At 35.6% G+C, this 23,239-nt stretch overlaps 1 protein-coding gene across 3 annotated transcripts in view; it reads right to left on the bottom strand.

Moving 5' to 3' along the window:
* The window catches only part of LOC149565782 (DUF21 domain-containing protein At2g14520-like), a 90,668-nt gene that overhangs the window by 11,062 nt on the left and 56,367 nt on the right, over positions 1-23,239 (bottom strand). The window contains exons 10-11 of one of the 3 annotated variants that reach the window (XM_089819265.1): positions 12,494-12,669; positions 11,893-12,161 (exon numbers count right to left, since the gene is read on the bottom strand). In XM_089819265.1, coding sequence (XP_089675391.1) covers positions 11,893-12,161; positions 12,494-12,669 — 445 coding nt within the window. Of the gene's footprint in view, positions 1-11,767; positions 12,162-12,493; positions 12,670-23,239 lie in introns of those variants that run through there. The other 2 variants (XM_089819264.1, XM_089819266.1) reach the window with 2 other exon arrangements.

The following is a 23,239-nucleotide window of genomic DNA, read 5'->3' as shown; positions in this document are numbered from 1 at the left end:
AAGAGGGAGTCTGGCACTTCTTCAAAGGCAACGTAGGAGCTTAGAAGATTGATACTTAGAGGGAGTCTAAAAACACGAGTATGAATGCATGATTTTGATGGGCCTAGCCTTGTGTACATCATGAGGAAATAACGACTTATCACTAGAAAGAAAGAAGATTGATCTCAGTTTCAGAGGGAGTTCAACAGGAATCCTTAGGTGAAGAGAGTAACTAGATGACTTGACTTCCCAAGATTGTTGAACTTAGAGAGAGAATTTTGAAGTGTGATCTCTTCTCTATAAGGGAAAAGATCGGAGTGAAATTCTTTGTAATGCATTCCTCTCTGTGAGAGAGAATTCAAGGTGAAAGCCCTTGTTCCACCCTCTGACTTAGTTTATGGTGGTTACTATTTTGCATATGTGGATACACACACACACACACACACACATATGGAAGGTAGTTGTAAGGTGACCCTCTTATCAATAGTTTGACATGTTGTCATGACAGACTTCATTAATTTGTTGTCCTAGAGTGTTGAAAGTCATGATAACAAATGTATCATGATCATACCTCATTAAGTTGTTGCCTCGGAGTGCCAGAGATCATGATAGTTGTTGCTTCGGAGTGCCAGAGACCATGACATTATAATTTCTTGTTATATTATAGACTACATTAAGTTGTTGTCCCGGAGTGCTGGAAATCATATAACTCATATCCTACTAGTGAGATCATTTTTGTTATGCGAACTTAAAAGTGGGATCCAGTGAGGATAGTTATTGTATAAGCGAACTTGAATGGGAATATCTTTTGATCAAAGCAAAGATTGATGAGGATTGATGTGTTCTCAGTTTCAAAGGAACTGTATTGCGGAAGGAGTTATTGTTTAGTCAGTTCAGAGATATTGGATATGCTTATCGGGAAGATTGTTTAGTGAAGACTATTTCGAAGGCTATTTGGATAGTGGGTTTAGTTGTCCTTCTTTCAACTCCTAACAGGGTTGGAATCTCCTAACAAGGATTCACATGTAAGGATTGTATTTCATTGACTCCTAATAGGGTCTATCCTTTTACAAGGAACTTTTATATTAGTACATCATCTTGTGGGAATCATTCCCACTAAGGTATTCCCTCTGATCAAGGTTCCTAGTTAACATATTTGGTTCTATTGTGCATGGTTATCTTTCTATTGTTTACATGTTTCAGAATTAATAAAGATATTGAGAGTTTTTTTAAGCACATAATTGATATTGTTAGCGAACGCTGATGACATTCCTATAGCGGAGTATGTTAGCAATGTTAGAGACATAATTCAAAGCTCATGTGTTGCATTCATGACAGTGTTTGTCATTAATGTCAACATACTTGTTATTCCAAGAAGATTGACATAGTTACAAAGGAAGAAGTTTATAGTGTGGTTTGAGGATTAAATATCAGTTTTTGCGTAGTTGAGGATATCTTCATTAGTACGTCTAGATGCTATAGCTACAAGCGCATTCAGAAATACGAAGATGAGTTTGAGTTATGAAGGATTTACCAAAGGCAGTTTTTCAGGCAACATTTTTGGAAAGCAAGTGCTGGTGTTTTCATTCTCTCTTACAGGGATGGAATTGGTTTAAGTGAACTTAGACAGAGGTGGAAGACATGACAAAGATGTCTTGGTTAAGATTGCATAATCAGATGATCAACATGTGCAAAGTTATGAAGATTGTGAGCTGACAGTTTCAAATAATCTTGATAAGGTGTATCATCATAATGAAACATGTATTGTAATATCTTAAGAATGCCCTATATTATTATTGTAAATTGGGAAAGCCTCAAGGTCAACTCAATAACTTTCTTTAGGACTTGGTATAAAGGAAATGTTGTTTCCTGGGTTGTAATAATTAGTGAGATCATTTTTGTTATGTGAACTTGAAAGTGGGATCCAGTATGGATAGTTATCGTATAAGCGAACTTCAATGTGAATATATTCTTATCAGAGCGGGGATTGATGAGGATTGATGTGTTGTGAGCTTCAAAGGGACTATATTGGCAAAGGAGTTGTTGTTTAGTCAACTTAGAGATTTTGGATATGCTTATCCGGAAGATTATTTCTAACTTGCTATTTGGAGAGTGGGTTCAGTTGTCCTCCTTTCAACTCCTAACAGAGTTGGCACAATTCCTAACATCATTTGAATCTCCTAATAGTGATTCAAAGTCTCCTAATAGGGATTCATATGTAGCGAGTGTACTTCATTGACTCCTAATAGAGTCGATACTTTCACAAGGAATTTTGATATTAGTACATCATCTTGTGGGCATCATTCCCACCAGGGTTTTCCCTCTGATCAAGGGTTTCCCTAGCTAACATATTTGGTTTTATTGTGCATGGTTATCTTTCTATTGTTTAAATGTTTCAAAATTAATAAAGATATTGAGAGTTCTTGAGTATGTCCTATGTCAACGTAGTTGGGATGGGTATTCCCTTCTTGCTAAATCTCAATCCATGTTCTATGCTCAAACCCTCCAATGGTGGTTCGAGGGTAAGAATTTGGAGAGGAAAACTTTTATGCTCGTCAAGGCTTTATTGGAAGGTTTAGTAACTTGTCAACTTCTCTTTTGAATTTGCATCAATGGGTAGCTAAATTGTAGAAGACTATCACTAAGGGATTTATTGAGCCATTTATCTTGTTTCATCCCTAGTTCTTGCAAGGAATCATTCTTCTCATCGAGTTCAATTAGCTTCTAATGCAAGAGCATCCTGGTTAGTTCATAATCATGTACATTGGAGTGGTTTTGACCTTGGATTTGGAGAACTCGATTGAAAGGAGGTGAAGCTCAATCACTACTATGGTAGTTCTTGATTGTATTTTTGCCCAAGAGCTCAGTGACAAAAGTAGCTCAGTGATGCTTATGGTGCTTGGGTGATATTCTTCTTGATGGAACTAATGTTGGGTGATGCTTGTGGGAGCTCGGTGGACATGCTAGCTAGTTGTGCTTGATGATACTCAGTGTGCTCAATAGTTGTTGTTGACACTCGGTGATTTGGCCCATCAAATGGTTATTCTTGGGAGATTTCATCAACCAACCTGTGCATTTAATCTATAGTGTGTGATCATGAGGTGGATCGATTGTGGGATATGTGAGGACCTATTTAGGATCTTGGCTCTTCTCCTATGTGCATTTAATGATTATTGTAAGCTGACTTAAGGCATGTTATGTTAATGGTTCTAGATAATTCTATTTGTAATAGACCAATTTGTGGTCATGCAAGTATAAAAGAGGGGTTTGGGTAATTTTTTAGGTAGTATAGAGTTAGCGAACGAGTTGGAAGTTAGCTAGAGAGGTATAGCTGAGAGGATCGAAGTTTAGTAGAGCTAGTAATTGAGTGTGTGCTTGGGAAACAAGAAGGTTGTTTGGTGGCTTGCGAGCACAAGTTTAGATCTTGCTTGGTGTTTCCTCCATATTGTTGTGTTGTTACAAATCTGGGTTAGCTAGGGTTGGGAGCATTTGGATCTTGCAAAATTGTTACGGTAATTGCTTTTATTTGGTTCTAACGGAAAGGCCTTACGCCCGACACATTGCATGTAATTAGTTGTTGATGAAAAAAGACTTGGATTTTCTATCAAATCTTGTGCCTTGTGTTGTGTTTCTGGTGTGTGATTGTTTGTTGGAGGCTTGGTCGTGTCCCTTGGGGGTTCACTCAATCTTGCACTACAACAAGTGGTATTAGAGAGAAGGTTTGATCTGGTTGGTGATTTGTTTCTTTGGGTTTTTAAAGATCTTAGAAGATGCCTCCAGGAAGATTAGACCCTAGGGTGATTGTTTATCTCTGTGATGTTGTGGAGACTAAAATTTTAGACAAGGTTAGATTGGACTTCAAGTTTGAGATGGAGTTGATGAAGAATGATATGGTCGTTGAGGTCATGAGAGCTATAGCTAGTGTACCAAGGAACGTGGGTACACAAGATGGTTATGAGGAAGTTGTTGAATACTTTGAGGTTGTTGGATCTAGTGGAGAATATAGGATCGATTGCATGGAGAGATTTGTGGAAGACAGAACTGGTCAGTTGGATAGATCTAAAGCTCGATTGAAATTGAAGCATAAGATGGATGTTTCTAATTTCTCCGGTACTTTGAATCTTGAAGACCTACCTAATTGGATTGGCTGGAAGACTAGTTTGCATTAGAGGATATTGGAGATCCACGCACAGTGAGGTTGGCACAGACTAAGCTGATAGGAAGTGATGCTTTATGGTGGAAAGAATTGCATCAAAATAGAGAAGAGGAAGGTGAATTGAAAATCACTAGAGCGGGATTGATGGTGACAAAATTCAAGGCTAAGTTCATTCCTGTTGATTATGAACTTGAGTAGTTTAAGAGGTTGAAGAATCTAAAACAAAGGATATGACTATGAAGGATTATACCAAGGAATTTTACAAGTTAACTATTTGGTCGGGCATAGAGAATTTTTTAAGGAAAAGGTGGCTAGATATATTAATCATTTGAGATTCAATATCTAGGATGAGATTGGTATGTTGAAGATTGATTTGGTTGAGGATGCTTATCAATATGATCTAAAGGCAAAAGATAAGTTGAAGAGAAGACATCAAGGTAATTCCTGAGGGAAGGAGAAACAGGATCACTCGGTGAAGGATAATTCAATTGTTGAAGATGAACAAAAACATGTTGAACAATGGAGAAGAATAGGTCGAGATGGATTTAAATGTACTTGCTACAGATGTGGTGAAGAACATAGATCTTTTGAATATCTCAATGCTAACAAAAAGGTTGGTGAAAGAAGAGATATTATGCTAAATGAAAATGAGGACTTGTTGAATGAGCCCGAGGTGGAAGATAACTTGTTGGCTCAACGAGTATTGTTTGGTAAGAAGAAGTTGGAACCTTGTCAAAGGAGAATTTTTTTCAAGACTCGATGTAAGTCTTGAGGTAATTGTTGGAATGTGATTGTGGATAGTGGTAGTCAAGATAACCTAGTAGCTAAGGAGATGGTTCAGAAACGTGGTATAAAGAGAGCGAGACTTCCATGTCCTTATAGGATTAGTTGGTTGTAACATGAACATGTTTTAGAAGTGAGGGAGTAATGTCTTGTTGATTTTCATATTGGGTAGTGTAAGGATCAATTATTGTGTGATATTGTGGACATGAGTAGTTGTAACATATTGCTTGGTAGACTTTGGCAGTATGATTGTGGGGTAGTACATGATTGTGTCAAGAATATATTTACTATTGAGAAGGGTGACAAGAAGTTTTCAATGATTCCTTTGTAGAATGCAGAACTTGGTAGGAGGAACCTGAGTTTTGGTAGGCAACGTGAGTTGAAGGATTCTCAAGGGGTTAGAGATTAGCGTGGAAAATAGACATGTGGTACACCAAGGAAGAATGTGAAGAGACAAAATAAATAGTTGTCTATTCTAGGAAAGGACTTGCAAAAGTGGAACAAAGGAAAGAGTGTACAAGTTGATAACTTGGAGGACATTTATGTGAAGAACCAGTTCGAGGTTTATGTGTTGAATCCCAAAAGATGTTCTTCTAGCTATTAAAAACATCTTTTCGCACATGGGGTGTCTAATGTAGGAGCATCCTGGGGTAGTTGGCAATCTTGTACGTTAGAGTGCTTTTGACCTTGGAGTTGGAGAACTCGGTTGAAAGGTGGTATGCTCAGTCAATACTTGGGTAGTTCTTTGTTGTAGCTTTTCTTGAGGAACTCAAAAACTGAAGTAGCTCGATAATGCTTATGGTGCTTGGTTGATAAACTGCTCAGTGGAACTAGTGTTTGGTGATGATTGTGGGAGCTCAATGGATGTGCTTACTAGGTGTGCTTGGTGGTTGTTGATGATGCTCAATGGTTTGGCTCATCCATTGAGTGTTCTTGAGAGATTTGATCAGTCAACATGTGCATTTAATATGCATAGTATGTGATCGTGATGTAGATCAAATGTGTAATGTGTGAAGACCTATTTGGGGTCTTGTTTATTTTTCCTATGAGCATTTAATGATTGTTGTAAGCTGACTTAAGGCAAGTTATGTTTGTTTGGGCTCAAGATGATTCTATGTGTAACAAGCTGACTTATGGTCATGCAAGTATAAACGAGGGGTTTGGGTAGTGTTTTAGGTAGTAGAGTGTCAGTGAGTGAGTTGGAAGTTAGCTAGGGAGGTGTAGCTGAGAGCAACGAAGTTTACTAAAGCTAGTAGCAGAGTGTGGGCTTAGGAAACAAGAATGTTTCTTGGTGTCTTCCAAGAAAAAGTTTAGATCTTGCTTAGTGTTCCTCCATATTGTTGTGATGTAACAAATATGGGCTAGCTAGGGTTGGGAGTATTTGGATCTCACAAGGTCTTGCAGAACTATTACTGCAATCGCTTTTGTATTTGGCCATAACTGGGAAGGCCTTACAGCCCGACACATTGCATGTAATTGTCGATGAATAGAGTTGGATTTTCTATTAGCTGGTGCAGAGCACCTAAGCACAAGTTTGTTTTGTTTAATGTAATAAGGTCTAGGGATTGGTCATGTGATCTCCCTAAGACCATCCACCCATGTAATGGATACAAGACCCCAGGGTGCAATTATAAACCTAAGCATTATTTGGTCCAAATAAGGTGGATTTTGGTTTGTTTTATGCTTGCTAGGGTAGTTTAAGTGTTTAGAGCTTTAGGATAACATTTAGCAATGGTTGGAAGTCAATTAGGAAGAAGATTTGATAATATGACAAAAATTGCAAAAATTGCAAAAAGTTGCATTAGCAACTTTTGCAATATTTTGACAACTTTTTCAAACAACCATCCCCAACAGCTAAAACTACCATAGGGTGGTTCTACCTGCCTAGTATGACCTATAAAGGCTCTAAGCATCTGATGGATGATAATACTGATTGTATTTTCTCTTTCAATCAATAAAATCTGTTGTTTCTGGACAGTTTTCACTGGATTTTTTCGTACAGTATATCATTGAATGTCTGGAGGGTGAAAACTCTACATTGATTTGATGGCCCAATTTATTTATGAAGTTTTGGTTTTGACTTCAAGTGTTTATCAATCAAGATATTCAAGTTATTGATTTTTTTTTGTCACTGCCTTGTGAAACCCTTAAAATCAGGGTTTGGCCAAAGTAATGGCCCTAACTTGAAACTCCACCATTGGAATTTGTTCCAAATGGGCATGGAGCAAGTTAGGGTGATTTACTTTCATATTTTCAAAGTCTCAGAGTAGGAGTTTGCAATAGTGAATTATGGGAGCAAGCCCTACGTCTAATATCCCTATGTATTAGAGCTTGTTTTTGTGCAATTTGGTTAGATAAAGAGAAGGAAGGAAGTTGTGGACTTGGTGTAAGAACAAAACATCTTTGTTTGGGTTAGGAGAACACTTTGAAGTTAAAGGTTTGTTTTCATGAACTCATCTCTGTCCATTTCCTTGTAGACCACACTTAAAGTAGCTAATTAGGCCTAAGTGCATGGTTTGGGTTAAGGCATGCTAGAGTGGAGTGAAGCCTTGTAACTTTGAAGTCTTCCAATACTTGAAAAAGGGTATTCAAACTGTACTTTGTTTGCCAAGTCCTTTGGAAGGTTTTTGAGTTATTGTTGAAAAATTGAATTAGGAGGCCTGATTGGGCTACCAGGTCAAATGCAGCATCTTGCCTTTTGGGTTGTTGGGAGTGGATCCAATCATGGATTTTCTTTGTTTTGATCCTGTTGGAATTGTCTCAAGCCTTGTTTGGTGTTAGGAAGGTTGGGAACATCAAAAAAACCACTTTTTGCCAAGTTGGGGGTAGTGAGCCTTATTGCTCCAAGTAGGAAGTAGTTCATTTTATGTCCTGATTGAAGAGTTGGGATTGTAAGCTTGTTGAAGAGTTTGTAAAATCAGAGTATGGTCTATTGGGAAGATTGTCAAGCCCTTGAGTAACCCTTTGTGAAGTTTGGAGGTTTGGGTAGAAGGTTTGAAGTAACCTTTGCTTCCTTGTGCTTACTCTACATCATTAGCTCTTGTATCTTTTGTTGTGTTTCCATTGTGTGGTTGTTTGCTAGGGGCGTGGTCGCCTTCTTTGGTGGTTCACTCTACCTTGCATTGTGTCAGCTTCATCATCAGAAACCTTTTCATTCTTAAAAAATCACAGGAGGTCTTGATCATTCTCTACCTACATATTTAATGTAACTCCAAGCATCTTCAATCAATTTTTTTTCCTCATTGATAGAAGTGACTTGTGTAGTGGTGCCAATAAGGGACTTTTCTCTTCTTTCTTTCCAATCTAATGAATTTAAGTATGTTGGATCTTGGATGATCATTCAAACAAGGGAGAAAGATATTTATAAATCAATTTTGAACACCCATTCCCAAGTTTAGGGATATCTTTGGGATGTGATTAAGGATCATGAAGGATGTGGAGCTTAAGTGTTCTACTACTAAAGGTAGTTTTTCTACAACTCTTATATTGTTAGCCTTTTTGGTGTTGGTTTCTCTATCTTTGTTTTGGTGGTCTAACATCTTCCATGTGATAGTATGTTTCTCTAGTTTTCTTTGAGCACTATATCTATCTTATGTTGCTACTATTATAATATTTTGACATTTTCTCTATGTTGTGAAGGGCCTACAGCCCTATTTTCCTTTTTTAAATGATCAAAGACAAATTATAGGCTACAATTTGCATGAAATCATTATCTTGAATGGAGAAGAATTAGGCATGCAATGAATTATAAGTTCATTCCATTTGGATGTCAACATCATCATAGGTGACGTAGAAACTTGGTGTCACAATACATTTTGGACCAACATAATAACCCATTGAAAATTATCATAAAATTTGAGATGGATAATACGGGCTTTGCCAAGGAAGAAAGGAAATATGTAATATAGAACTCATGGAAAGGATTTTTGGGACAATATGGGAGATTTATCTTTATGCTTTTATAAGCATTCATTGTAGTTTATCCAATTGATTTGTATGCCAATCTCAAACTTAGATTCATGTTGGATCAATTCTATCTCAAGGTCGCATAGTACCAATCATGTCTTTTACAATTCAAATGTGATATTTTTCTTACAAGTGATTCATGAGCTGGTTGAATTGAACAAATAACTCAGTCATGGTATCAGAGCTCTAGAATTGCTAAGTTCCTGTCCAACCTTGAAAAAAACAACTCTTCTTGGAAAAAATAATATCTGGATTTTCTTCATGGCAATTAAAAACCTCCTAGATCACTTATTTTTCCAAAACTCATTAACTTTTACAAGAAATTTTTTTTAAATGAATATTAAAAAGGAAGCTTAAAATAGCACAAAAAGGGAAAAAACCAAGGTTTGGCCATCTTTTTCTCTACCAATTTTTGAGAAAATAATACTTTTAGGTTTTGTTCCTTGACACAAAAAAACATTTGAATATTTGTCAAATTTTACATGTAATAAATAATTTTTCCATAAATCATATCAAAAAGATTTTGTTTGTTGATTATCAACCAATTAAATTTAGTCTATTTTATCTTATGTCATAAACTTTTCATACAAGTAGAAATTGGGCAAATGAGATATTTTTGGAAAGACATCTCTAAGAGTTTCCCATTGGTGGTGGTCTCATCTTAATATTCCAATAAAAATAATCTATAATCAATCAAAATCATATCTACAATCCTAACTCCTAAGCTAGTGTCTTTTCACGAGTATCTCTATTTTTTGTCATTCTCGCAACATTGAAAAGATGATTCAAAGACCTTCATATCTACGCATGCACTTTTTCTATATTTTTCTTTAGTTATATTTTATTCAAACTTTTGTGCTTTCCCTATTTAATTAATTGCTTGGACGTTTTGGCACATGGAATGGATTTGTTTGTAAGGAGAGATATTTGTTTGATTTACATTACACACACTAAGGTTTATGGGGTTTGATTGTTTCATTCAAGAAATTATCATGGGTTTTTCTATTCATCGTGTTGTCATCCTAAAAAGGGTGCAATTATGAGTCTCGGCGACATGGCATCTTGACACATCTCAATTGACTAGATATTTTGCCTTATTTGTATGGACTCGTACCAAACCAACTACATTAGGAGATAACATAGCTTGAGTTATTATCATAGGCCATTGCAAGAATGAATATGTCTGGTGTTAACCATGATACCATGAACGTTATATAGGACATTGATTGTCTGAGAGGATCTTGCAACAAATCATCTTAATCCCCTTGTGTGTTCAAATTGTTGCCCTTTGATACTGATCTTTAGAGGAGTTTGAGTCTATCTAGCGCATGGAATGGATTTGTTTGTAAGGAGAGATATTTGTTTGATGTACATTACATACACAATGGTTTATGGGGTTTGATTGTTTCATTCAAGGAGTTATCATGGGTTTTTCTATTCATCATGTTGTCATCCTAAAAAGGGTGCAATTATGAGTCGGCAAAATGGCAACTTCACACATCTCAATTGACTAGATATTTTGCCTTATTTGTATGGACTTATACCTAATCCAACCACATTAGGAGATAACATATCTTGAGTTATTATCATAGGTCATTGCAAGAATGAATATGTCTGGTGTTAACTATGATACTATGAGTGTTATATAGGACATTGATTGTTTTAGAGGATCTTGCAGTAGATCATCTTAATCCCCTTGTATGTGCAAATTGTATGCCCTTTGATATTGATCTTTATAGGAGTTTGAGTCTATCTGGTGCATAGAATGGATTTATTTGTAAGGAGAGATATATGTTTGATCTACATTACATACACTAAGGTTTATGGGGATTGATTGTTTCATTCAAGGAGTTATCATGGGTTTTTCTATTCATCATGTTGTCATCCTAGAAAGGTGCAATTATGAGTCTCAGTGAAATGGCATCTTGACACATCTCAATTGACTAGATATTTTTCCTTATTTGTATGGACTCATACCTAAACCAACCACATTAAGAGATAACATATCTTGAGTTATTATTATAAGTCATTACAGGAATGAACATGTCTAGTGTTAACCATGATACTATGAGTGTTATATAGGACATTGATTGTCTGAGAGGATCTTGCAGCAAATCATCTTAATCCCCTTGTGCATGCAAATTGTATGCCCTTTGATAATGATCTTTAGAGGAGTTTGAGTCTATCACAAGTATTTATTTTTAAAAAAATTAAAGGCTTGTCTTAATGTTCCTACTCGTCACATTTAGATCCCATCACAATCATCTTCATCTTTAGTTGTTCCTAATGACTTTGGCATTTCACATGCATGCCCCACATTGAGTTGGTGCAACAAGACATTCATCTTCTAAACATATATACTTGTCATTCATATATTCATTTGGCATTTAATGAATGCAAAATATATGAATAAAGTTAAGAAGTTAACAGCTTGTGTAAGTCAAGTATAAAATAGATAGATGACCAATTCTCCCTAAGATGACTCGCTTACAAAGAGTCTTAGATGACATTTCTATTATTAAAACTACAACAATAGATACTTATCTTGCACAGGCTGTGACTTCTTAACTGAAGCTTGAATTGATGTTTGTAAATATATTTCCATTCATTAAATGACAAATGATAACATGATCCAATACTGAATAGATAGATAGATAGATAGACAGGAATTAATGGTATCCATGACATATCTTGCTATGTTTAAGGAATTATTGAGTCTCAAATTAAAATATGCTACAAATATTATGACATGATCAATGCATTGATTTTCCAGAGAAAAGCAATGATTTTTAAATTTATTACAAGCACTGGCCTAACATTCATATGGTGGGGCACTAGATTCTTTGAACTTGTTAAAAAAATGAATTAGAGAAGAACACACAATTATATGGAAACTTAATTTCTGATTAGATCCTCCTATTCTATATCGTTTAAATTTTGTAATGAACAGAGTTCAACTAGCCATTTTCAAGAAATAAAACCGCACAAAGAAAGGACATAGTATGGACCTGTAGAATCTCCTCAATAACATCCTCCAAAGTAATTATGCCCACAACCGTCTCATCTTCTGCAAATGTTGGAAGTGGTGCATTGTTAATTTGAAGGATATCCTCTGATACAGTTCCTGGCCATCTCCTTGATCTTTGTGTTTTTCCATCACGCGGAAAGGAATTGGATCTAATTTTGCATGCAAATCCTGTTGACTCGTCTGCAGTCGAATGGTCATGAAAGTCTTGCAAATAGTCACTGTCCATAACATCAAGTATCACATGTTTTTCTGGATGATAAAGCAAGTTAGATATCCTGAATGAACAGTTGCAACCAATATTCTGCTCTTTTAAACTGTAAATTCACTAATTAGGTTTCTCTGTGTGTGGAGAAAAACTAATAGAACTTCAGAAACAATTGCATGTGCGTAAGGAGAAAAGCTACATAAAATAACAGAACTATATCAAAATTCCACAAACGTTGAGCATCAATAATATTAGAAAGCAAATTCCATTATGTCTGCTTATAACTAGAATAGGTATTGATCTGAATGCTTTCAGTGGTAAAGATTGAAAGAACCAAACACTAAGTCGGGTTTCCTTCCAAGGAAATGAATTTTACCTTTCTGTACTGCTTCCCGATCTATTCTTGCATTTGTGTTAATGTTAGCCTCTACATTTCTTGCTCTTTCTGAATCTTGCTCCTTTTTTTCAGAAAATTCCACAACCACAGCCATGTGGCTATGACCTTTTCGAAACTCATTCAATAAATCATACAAAGGCATGTTGGATGAAATCCTGAAACTCAATACCAGAATTTCACAACATATTAACTCTTATATTTCCAAACAATACAAATATGTGATAACTATTTTCATATTATAAGTCTTTATGAAAAATATGGAACCTTCAACCTGTATAGATTCTCGAATACCAACTTATAGAACAAAATTCTTAAATAGAAACCGTCCAGAACTCATTTCAAGAATTTAAGAAATAGCAAGAAGTAAAATTAAAATTAAAATAGATAGCAGAACTTTAGATTACTGAATAAATCACAAATTGTAAAAATGTCACTAAAAGCTGTCTAACAAGATTGTAAGAAGTCACAACGCCAACATGTATTATACATCATATTATGACAAAGAAAAAACAACATTAAAACCAGATAGAAATTTCAATGTCCGTACAAAAGTAAAATTGGAATGAAATTAGTTAGTAATCATGATCGGTAATAAAGTCAGTTTGTTCATATATTGTAAATTTTAGGGATGGACTCCCATAATAGTTGTTAAATCCAAGTTCATTGCCCAGAAAGTTCTTATAGGGGATCAATAGATACAAAGATTTGCAATTGTACGATCCATGAATTTATTTATTTTTCAAATTCTTCACACTGATATGTTTCTAAGCTTCTAAAATGGACTGCGGTGGCAGGGGGTGGCAGGGGTGGGCAGGGGGAATTGGGGGGTTGAAAATATCACAATCTTGATTTTCACTATTAAATAAAATATTGTATATGCAGTTCGAGTTTGAAATGAATACCTTAATCATTTTGTTGATTCGTGGATAAGTTACTAAGTGCTTAATTATTATTAAACATGTCAGGCATTTGACATTACAAAATAGTATAAGCTAGGTAAAGCTATTTTTCTTTGTTGATATTAAAATTGCAATAATGTAAATTATATCTTGAATTCAGAAAGGACTAATTACAATTGTGTCTTGTACTACAGGAAAAATGTTGACACTCTTTTACTCTTGAGGATAACATGCTTGAAACCCTTGCACACAATCGCATAGTTCTATATTATGCTACATGACATTGTATGTGGATACCCAATTCATTGATACTAATAAAAAAGTATGTAGTTGTTGCGTCTGAATTTTAAATCAAATTATGGCAACATTTAATAATTGCAATCTCTTACGCCATTAAGTATAATTTGAGTAAAACTCTTCAAAATTTACAAGGACCTGGAAATTGATTATGCAAGAAACTTATGGAAAGGAATTTCATAGTTTCCAGTTCCTACTAGACTAAAAAAGAAAATATAAGTTAGTTACTATTATTAATATTACTCATCTATTTATGAAATCATATATTTAGATCCAAACAAATCTATTTTAAAAACTAATTAATATATGCTTAAATATCCCTCTGAAATTCGTCACTTAATAAATAAAATGGAAGTTGTCATTTATTTTGTCCTCATGGCCACCTAGCAATATGCGACAAATGGGTCAAGATCACTTCAATTACCATGAGCTCCCTAAAGTTATTCATTAACTAGTCCTATGCCCGGAATCCATAAATATACATTCATAACTGAGTATCATAGAAAAGAGAGTATATCATCTGCTATACACACCTCTAGCTGGGAATTTTATGAAATTTAGATAAGTTGGTGTGCTGTCATAATATGTTGTAATTTCCCCAAATTCAAGACCAACAAACCCATGTACAGTTTTATAAGTTTTAATCAAGGTTGCATGGGTACTTGTACCCACGTACCCAAGTACTGGGTACACATATCCCACTTACTGGGTACTCGTTGGAGAGCATCATAGCTAAGGACCCTGATTAAGATTCTGATTTTTTTTTTGGGTTTTTCTTTTTGTATTAGCTTCTTGTTTATCAAACTTAATTCAATACCAAATCAGTCCGAAACTTTGATACTCATTAACAATAAACTTTATCACTGTTCAAGTCATAAGTTTATCATTTGCAATATGTCATTGTCATATGGTTTAGGATCTTCTTGTTCATGTTTAAAGTCTGCCTTCTTTGTTATGCATCTAAGCATTTATCATGTATTATTATTTGAAACATATAGCAAATCTGAAACTGAAAACAGTACATTACATTTGCAAACTTTATCACTGTTCTTGTTTTGAAAAACCATTGTCATGACTCATAATTTCAGATTTTTTATAAATATAAAAGTATAATTTTTAAATAAGTTTGACATACCCAAGTACCTACGTCCCCTATTATGAAAAATACTTTAAACATTCAGCAATAGCATATATATATATATATGATTTATGGCTCATATTTTCAAATTTCTTGTTTTGAATGCTCAATGTCATGACTCATGACATATTTTGATTTTCATATTTTCTATAAAATATTAATTATATAGAAAACAATAGGCATACACACGTACCCCTGTCCCCTATTATGAAAAATATGTGTACCCATACCCGTACCCGTTCCCGTAACCACGTACCCATGCAACCTTGGTTTTAATTAAAGATTGAAACTTATATGAGCCTCGTGAGTCCACAATATATATTTTCTTAGCAACTATAAAGAAATATCAACTATGCAATCGATATGGAAGTCGAGAAATAATAGTGGCTTGATTGGACAAAAAGAACTCTCAACTTGTGTTTTGAAGTAATGACATCATTTGTAGATAACAATGAATCATGTAATAATAGGCAAGCTTGATGATAGTAAATGGGGAAAAGTCAAAAGTGAAGAATTAATGGTGGCTTGAAAATTAATGACCAAATAAAATAGTTGTCAGAGAAAATAGTTGTCAGAGAAAAAGATCGTAGTTGTGAATAATTGATAGCAAAGGAAGCATACAAGAAATCAAGATATGGTTCATATTAATATCAATCAACTAGGGCATCAACAAATGATGCCAATTCTAATCTATTTGTGATATTACTATTAGGATTTAACTGTGTGATTTTGAGTCAAACTCATTGACCCATGTTTCATGAGTAGTGATTCAACATGAATCCATCTCTCATGAGAATAAATGGAACACTTAGCACTCATTGGATCTAGGTGATGCTCACAAGGGTGAAGCACCGGGACTTCCCAGGAGGTCACCCATCCCAATACTACTCCAGCCTGAGCGTGCTTAACTACAGAGTTTCCTCCATGGTTAAACCCAAAGCTTGCAACCCCATTTGCAAAACCTTCACCAAGTATTGTGCCTTATGAACCATTCATTTGGAAGCCCCTTAAGCTCGTCAATTGATAAGTAGGAGATAATTTCCACAGCAAGTCAAATTGTGATATTACTATTAGGATTTAACTGTGCGATTTTGAGTCAAACTCATTGACCCATGTTTCATGAGTAGTGATTCAACATGAATCCATCTCTCATGAGAATAAATGGAACACTTAGCACTCATTGGATCTAGGTGATGCTCATAGGGGTGAAGCACCGGACTTCTCGGGAGGTCACCCATTCCAGTACTACTTCAGCCTGAGCGCACTTAACTACGGAGTTTCCTCCAAGGTTAAACCCAAAGCTTACAACCCCATTTGCAAAACCTTCACCAACTATTGTGCCTTATGAACCATTCATTAGGAAGCCCCTTAAGCTCATCAATTGATAAGTAGGAGATAATTTCCACAGTAAGTCAAACTGTGATATTACTATCAGGATTTAACTGTGTGATTTTGAGTCAAACTCATTGACCCATGTTTCATGAGTAGTGATCAACATGAATCCATCTCTCATGAGAATAAATGGAACACTTAGCACTAATTGGATCTAGGTGATGCTCACAGGGGTGAAGTACTGGGACTTCCCAGGAGGTCACTTATCCCAGTACTACTCCAGGCTAAGCACGCTTAACTATAGAGTTTCCTCCATGGTTAAACCCAATGCTTGCAACCCCATTTGCAAAACCTTCACCAAGTATTGTGCCTTATGAACCATTCATTAGGAAGCCCCTTAAGCTCATCAATTGATAAGTAGGAGATAATTTCCACAATAAGTCAAATTGTGATATTACTATTAGGATTTAACTGTGTGATTTTGAGTCAAACTCATTGACCCATGTTTCATGAGTAGTGATCAACATGAATCCATCTCTCATGAGAATAAATGGAACACTTAGCACTAATTGGATCTAGGTGATGCTCACAGGGGTGAAGCACTAGGACTTCCCAGGAGGTCACTCATCCCAGTACTACTCCAGCCTAAGCACGCTTAACTACAGAGTTTCCTCCATGGTTAAACCCAAAGCTTGCAACCCCATTTGCAAAACCTTCACCAAGTATCATGCCTTATGAACCATTCATTAGGAAGCCCCTTAAGCTCATCAATTGATAAGTAGGAGATAATTTCCACAGTAAGCCAAATTGTGATATTACTATTAGGATTTAACAGTGTGATTTTGAGTCAAACTCATTGACCCATGTTTCATGAGTAGTGATTCAACATGAATCTATCCCTTATGAGAATAAATGGAACACTTAGCACTCATTGGATCTAGGTGATGCTCACAAGGGTGAAGCACCCGGACTTCCCGGGAGATCACCCATCCCAGTACATGAATCCATCTCCTACTTGTCAATTCTACATGACCTCCCGGGAAGTCCAGGGGCTTCACACCTGTGAGCATCACCTAGATCCAATGAGTGCTAAGTGTTCCATTTATTCTCATGAGAGATGGATTCATGTTGAATCACTACTCATGAAACATGGGTCAATGATTTTGACTCAAAATCACACAGTTAAATCCTGATAGTAATATCACAATTTGACTTACTATGGAAATTATCTCCTACTTATCAATTCTAATCTATGATGGATGACCTCCTAGGAAGTCCCAGTGCTTCACCCCTGTGAGCATCACCTAGATCCAATGAGTGCTAAGTGTTCCATTTATTCTCATGAGAGATGGATTCATGTTGAATCACTACTCATGAAACAAGGGTCAATGAGTTTGACTCAAAATCACACAGTTAAATCCTGATAGTAATATCACAATTTGACTTACTGTGGAAATTATCTCCTACTTATCAATTCTAATCTATGTTTAGAGTAATCTATCACTGTTAAGGAAATGAGGCTTGTCCAAGCATCATCGAAGGTAGTATAATAACATCAATGGATTATGAAGGTATCAGTTGTTGAAGTAGTCAAAGCTAGAGATGATCATCAAGCACCACACATGCAAGGAAAGGAAAAAGAGATTTTTGACTCATCAGCTATCACAAATGAATTAAGCTTGTGGATTCATGAGTATGATGAGATTGACCCAACATCATTGCAAGGATCATGCATGGGAGATGACATAACAAAGGTTGGAGCAATTTCAGCTTATGTAAAGGTTGCCAAGCAGAATTCTCTTTAACCTTCTAAAGAACACTTTGCATTCATGATTGATAACGAGAGAATTAATGCTTCTAAATCAGTAACTTTGTGTATTCCACTTTATCTTCTTGAGGCTAGTAAACCAAGGAAATTAACATAAAAGAAATCGAAAGATGAAATCCAAATTAGAAGAAAGTCTACAAGTCATTACAAACATGTGGACAAGATAAGAAGTATAGAAAAGACATTGCCATCAAGAAAAAAAGGTAGGGTAATGGAACCGAGAAGAAAGAAAGAGTTGATGATGACTTGAAGTGTTATCCAAGGCAATTAGATAAAGAAAGGTTGGGAGAAGATAAGTTGGGTTTTAGGAACAGAGATATGTACTTCAACTTACCCATAACCCTGTGTGGAATGGAAGAAAACAACATTTATGACAACCCTTTCTTTAAACTAAATGAAGAGGCTATCTTGAACTCATCCAACATCAAAGATGGAACAACATTTAATGTCGATAGATTAACCTGCAAGAAGCATATGTTCTACTTTTATTCTTTGACATTCAAGACACTTAGCTACTATGTTGACTATAGCTTTTTCATTCCTAGCCAAATTTATAGTTTCTTAAAATTGGTATACAACTTATGTACTCTAAGGTGTTCTGAATAAGGTTCACAATGGGCTTTTGTTAAGATGGTACTTCTTAACTCCATGACACCAGACACAACTATTACAGCCATGATATTTCATTAAGCCTTCAAGTTCAAAAGTGAATTCCTTGCACTTTGGTTCATTGGAGGAGTCTTCAAGAGCAGCCTTAACTTGTATGTACCATTGGTCTTCATATCTTTTGCCTTAAGGTTTTGAGTCAAGTCAAGTGTCAAAGTAATGAGTTTGAGTCTAGATTTCCTATAGGATGATCTTGCTTCTCATCATTCCTTTGAGTTAACTAATGCGGGAATCATATAAGCAATGCATCAATCCAAAGCTAGGTGATTAGGGTTTTGGAGGGTTTTTGTTATGCTTTATCCCAATGAGAAGAAGGTCTGGATATTCTATTTATTCATATTTTCTTGTTCCTATTAATGTTGAAGGCAAAGATCCATGTTGAGAAGCAATTCTTCATGAAAGCATTCCTACAAATTTCTGAGAAACCCTAATTCTATGATCAAGTGTCCATTAAAGACATAACACAGGTAGAATGAAGATATCACAGACATATTCAGAGGAAAAGACGACAGAGAATATCGAGGACTGAGGCTTAAAGACAAAATGCAGATCATGAGAATGAGATACAAGAGAAATCAGTTGAATTTGATGCAAAGTGAAGCACTCAAAAATGCAAAAATGGTGAAAGAATCAGGTCAAAGATGGTAAAGACCGAGGTTGGAATTAATTCGACAAATTAAACACATCTAATTATCCACATCACTAAGTTGAAAAGTCAATTGAACTAAAGAATGCATTCTATTGGCTAGTTGAAAGTCAAATGCTTACCTATCATATTGGGTCCCGTTCAAATATTAAACGCAAGTTAGATGCCTTCAGCCGTTTGATCAAAGAAGATCTACGGAGGTCGTAATGTCACTATATAAAGATGTTCATTCATTAGTTCATGCGACATAGCGACATGAAGGCACGTGTTTGGTGGGCCATCACATTTCACGAAACACAGTCAGAGTCTAGTCACAAAGTGCCAATGAGGCAAAACAATTCGACATCACACAATAAAATTCTGTCATCTAACTGCTATGGTGTACCCAGCTAAAAAGAGGGACCCACGCCGCAAAGTAAGGAAACCTAACATCATTTTGTTATCACTATCAGATTGGAAAGAGATTCATGGTTGTCGCTATCTCGCTATACAAAGTTGCTCGATCATTATTCTATGCGACATAGCGACAATTTGACGCGTGGAACTATGGGGCCAAATTCAGTTTGTGAGCTGCAAAAGGTAAATAGGTTCTAGATTGGCGTACTGTGATTGGATAGATTCTCTGACAATGACAGAGGTGGGTCAATTTTGCAAGCGCCGTCAGATCTTAAAAGATCAACGCTTCTCGCTATGTCGCTATGGAGAGATGCGTAGAAATTAGTCTTAGCGACAAAGCGACAAGACGGACCCACAGTAGAAAACATAAAGGAAAGTCTCAATGTTTAAATCACAATCGTTGATTTAACATCGATGGTCAGAATTTGAAAATGCGATGACTGTTAGAATATGAAAGATATGTATTTGGTGGGAAAAAACAGAGGATTAAGAATAAACGATTTTCATAGGATTTTATGAGATTGCATGAAGATGAATAGTCATGGTGTGTTTTCAAGAACATAATGGATTCAGAATCGACAATAGAGAAGATGTCACGTGTTCGTATGACTAGACAATTTCTTATTTGATTTTCTTTTTATTCTGTAACTGTTGCTCTGCCAGAATTACAAAGGGTAACAATTAGCTATAAATGTAACCTCATTTGATAATACAAAGTTCGGAAAACTTGATGGTGAATGAGTCTGTAATTCCATTTACTTTCTGTTTACTAGGCATGTTTTGTTGCCCATTCTTAGATTAGTTCTGCATAAAGAGTTGAAGGACAATTGTATGTGAACCTATGATAATCAGGTGGATTCCATTTCATTTTGATGTTTGCAATGAAAGTGATTCCATTTACTTTCCTCATATATGATTTTGCTTCCTCTCTTGTTCATTTCATATCATGTTAGATAGTTTCATTGGGAAATGAAACATAAATGTATATGAATCTATTAGCTATTGGTTGGATTCCATTTTATTCAACGTTGATAGTGAAAGCAATTCCATTTTCCGTCATGTGGTTATCTCTTCATTCCTCTTATGCATTTAGATGGTAAATATGCAATTAGAAGTAGGAGAAAATGTTAGAAGAACTTCAAGGTAGCTTGTGATATCCATTCCACTAGGTGTTATAAGTTGCCCAAAGCTATTTCTGCCTGGGGTGTTTGTAGTTATGAACATCTTGGTTTATCCTTTTCTGCTCTCAGGTTAAGCGCATACCCCATCCCAATGATCTAATAAAAACACAATTCATTATATATATTGCATATAAGGGAGTTGTACCTTACAATTCATAGGGCAGTGATATAACACATACACTAACCCATTTTTTGGTAACATCCTTTTGTTTCCTCACATTTTGGGCATCTAGAGTCAATGTAAAGCCAAGTTAGCAAAAGAAACAAACTATTAAGCAAAAATCGGCAAAACAAATTTGCTTCAAATTTACTTGAGAACTAGATAACGCCATAATATGCCTCCTACTAAGAGCATCTTCTACTCTATTTTCTCTCCCTTTGATGTATTCAATCTCAAAGTTGTATTCACTTAGAACACATCCTTTGTCTTGCATTTAAATGCAGTTGGGTAAGGATGTATTTCAATCCTTGATGGTCTATCTTTTAACTCAAAAGGTTTTCCCAATGGAAAATGTCTTCATTTTCATAAGACATAAACGATGGCAGCTAGTTCAAGATCATGAGGGGCATAATTAACCTCATGAGTTTTTAACTTTCAGTACTCATTTGCAACTGCAACTTCATCATGTAAGATGACCCCTCCTAGACCTTCTATGGATGCGTTCGGATCTCTAACTAGGTAAAATGACCATTAGGATCAGGCAAGCTTAATATAGGAGATGATGTCATCTTTGCCTTTAAAATTTGAAAAGCCTTATCACATTGTTCTATTGTAACAAACTTTTTGTTTTTCCTTTGTAAGGTGGTAATGGGGCTAACTATCCTTGAGAAGTCCTCAAACAATCTTCTATAATATCCCACTATTCCCATAAAACTTCATACCTCAAACACATTTTTAGGTATAGGCTGCTGCGCTATTGCCTTCATCCTATTTGAGTGCATGGCTATGGCTTCAGTTGAGACAATGTCCTAAATAAAGAATTTGTCTTCCAAAGAAGAACAATTTGGACAATTTTCCAAATAGTTTGTGCTTCCGAAGCCTTTGCATCACCAACTGAAGGTGAGCTAAATGTTCTTCATTCTTAGAGTAGATCGGGATGTTGTCCAAAAATACTATCACAAACTTGTCTAGATAGTCATGGAATACAAATTCATTAATTTCATTAAATTAGTTGGGGCATTGATTAGCCCAAAGGTACCATTATGAACTCATAATGACCATACCTAGCTCAAATGCTAATTATAGGATGTCTTTATCCTTTCTTCTTAATTAATGGTATCCTAATCGAAGGTCAATCTAAGTAAACATTGTTGCTCACATCAATTGGTCAAATAAGTCATCAATTTGGGATAAAGGATACTAGTTTCCAATGGTTACCTCGTTCAACATTGTATAGTCAATATACAGCCTCAAAGTTGTTCTTTTTGATAGAAATATTGTAGCGCCCCAAGGGGAGACACTATCTCTGACCAGTCCTTACTTCACAGCTCTTGCAATTGTATTTTTAATTCCTAGAGCTCATTAGTATTCATCTTAAATGGGGCCTTTGATACAGGTGTTGTTCCTGGAAACAATTCTATTGAAAAATCAAATTCCCTTTTTGGTGATAGTACTAGTAACTCCTTGCGAAATCCATCTCAAAGTTCAAGAAGTAAAAGGTTGTCCTCATAAGTTGCAGTTTCCTTTTCCTCCTTTTCATTTAACAAATCTAGGATGCTTAGTGAATTACTTGTTTGCATTTCATTATATCTATACTTATATTTGGGATATAAAGATATTAATATATACTAAGTCAATTTCTTAATTGTTCTCTAATACAACTAAGGGGATAGGGAGTTTGCTAGGGAGAGTGGAAGAGTAATTTGGTCACATGTTGGAAGGGTGTCAACATGGTAGAAACTTTAAGTGAGCCCGCTTGTAGGTTGTTTCTGTACCTTGCTCATGGTAATTCTACCATCTGCCTTAGGGTTAGTGATTAGGAGAAGAGTAAGGAATTAAGGTTTAAGTGTGTATTATAAATCAGCAATTGTTTCTAAATATGATGGTGATTGGGAATAGGCATTTTCTTAGTAAGAAACATTAAAAATTTCCATCCCCAAACATAACCTAAACCCTAATTAAGAATTTAGAGAAAATCAAGTAAGGTTTCAAAAGAGGACATGACATCCTTCTATCTATGTCCTTTGTTATAATAGTGAAGAATGTTCTTCTCATGTCTTCTTTCAATGTCAATACTCTAAGAAGATCTAGCAATGTTGGTAGCAGAATTGGCATCACACTTGTGTTCACGCCATTTCTTTAAGTGAATTTTGGGAAAGTCTAGGTAGATCTCAAGTTAAAA

Source organism: Cupressus sempervirens, chromosome 3 (genome assembly GCF_028749045.1).
Source record: "Cupressus sempervirens isolate cs-2001-9-10 chromosome 3, ASM2874904v1, whole genome shotgun sequence".
Lineage (NCBI taxonomy): Eukaryota > Viridiplantae > Streptophyta > Pinopsida > Cupressales > Cupressaceae > Cupressus > Cupressus sempervirens.
The sequence above is the reverse complement of the archived record's forward strand: the minus strand, read 5'-3'. Positions and strand labels throughout refer to the sequence as shown.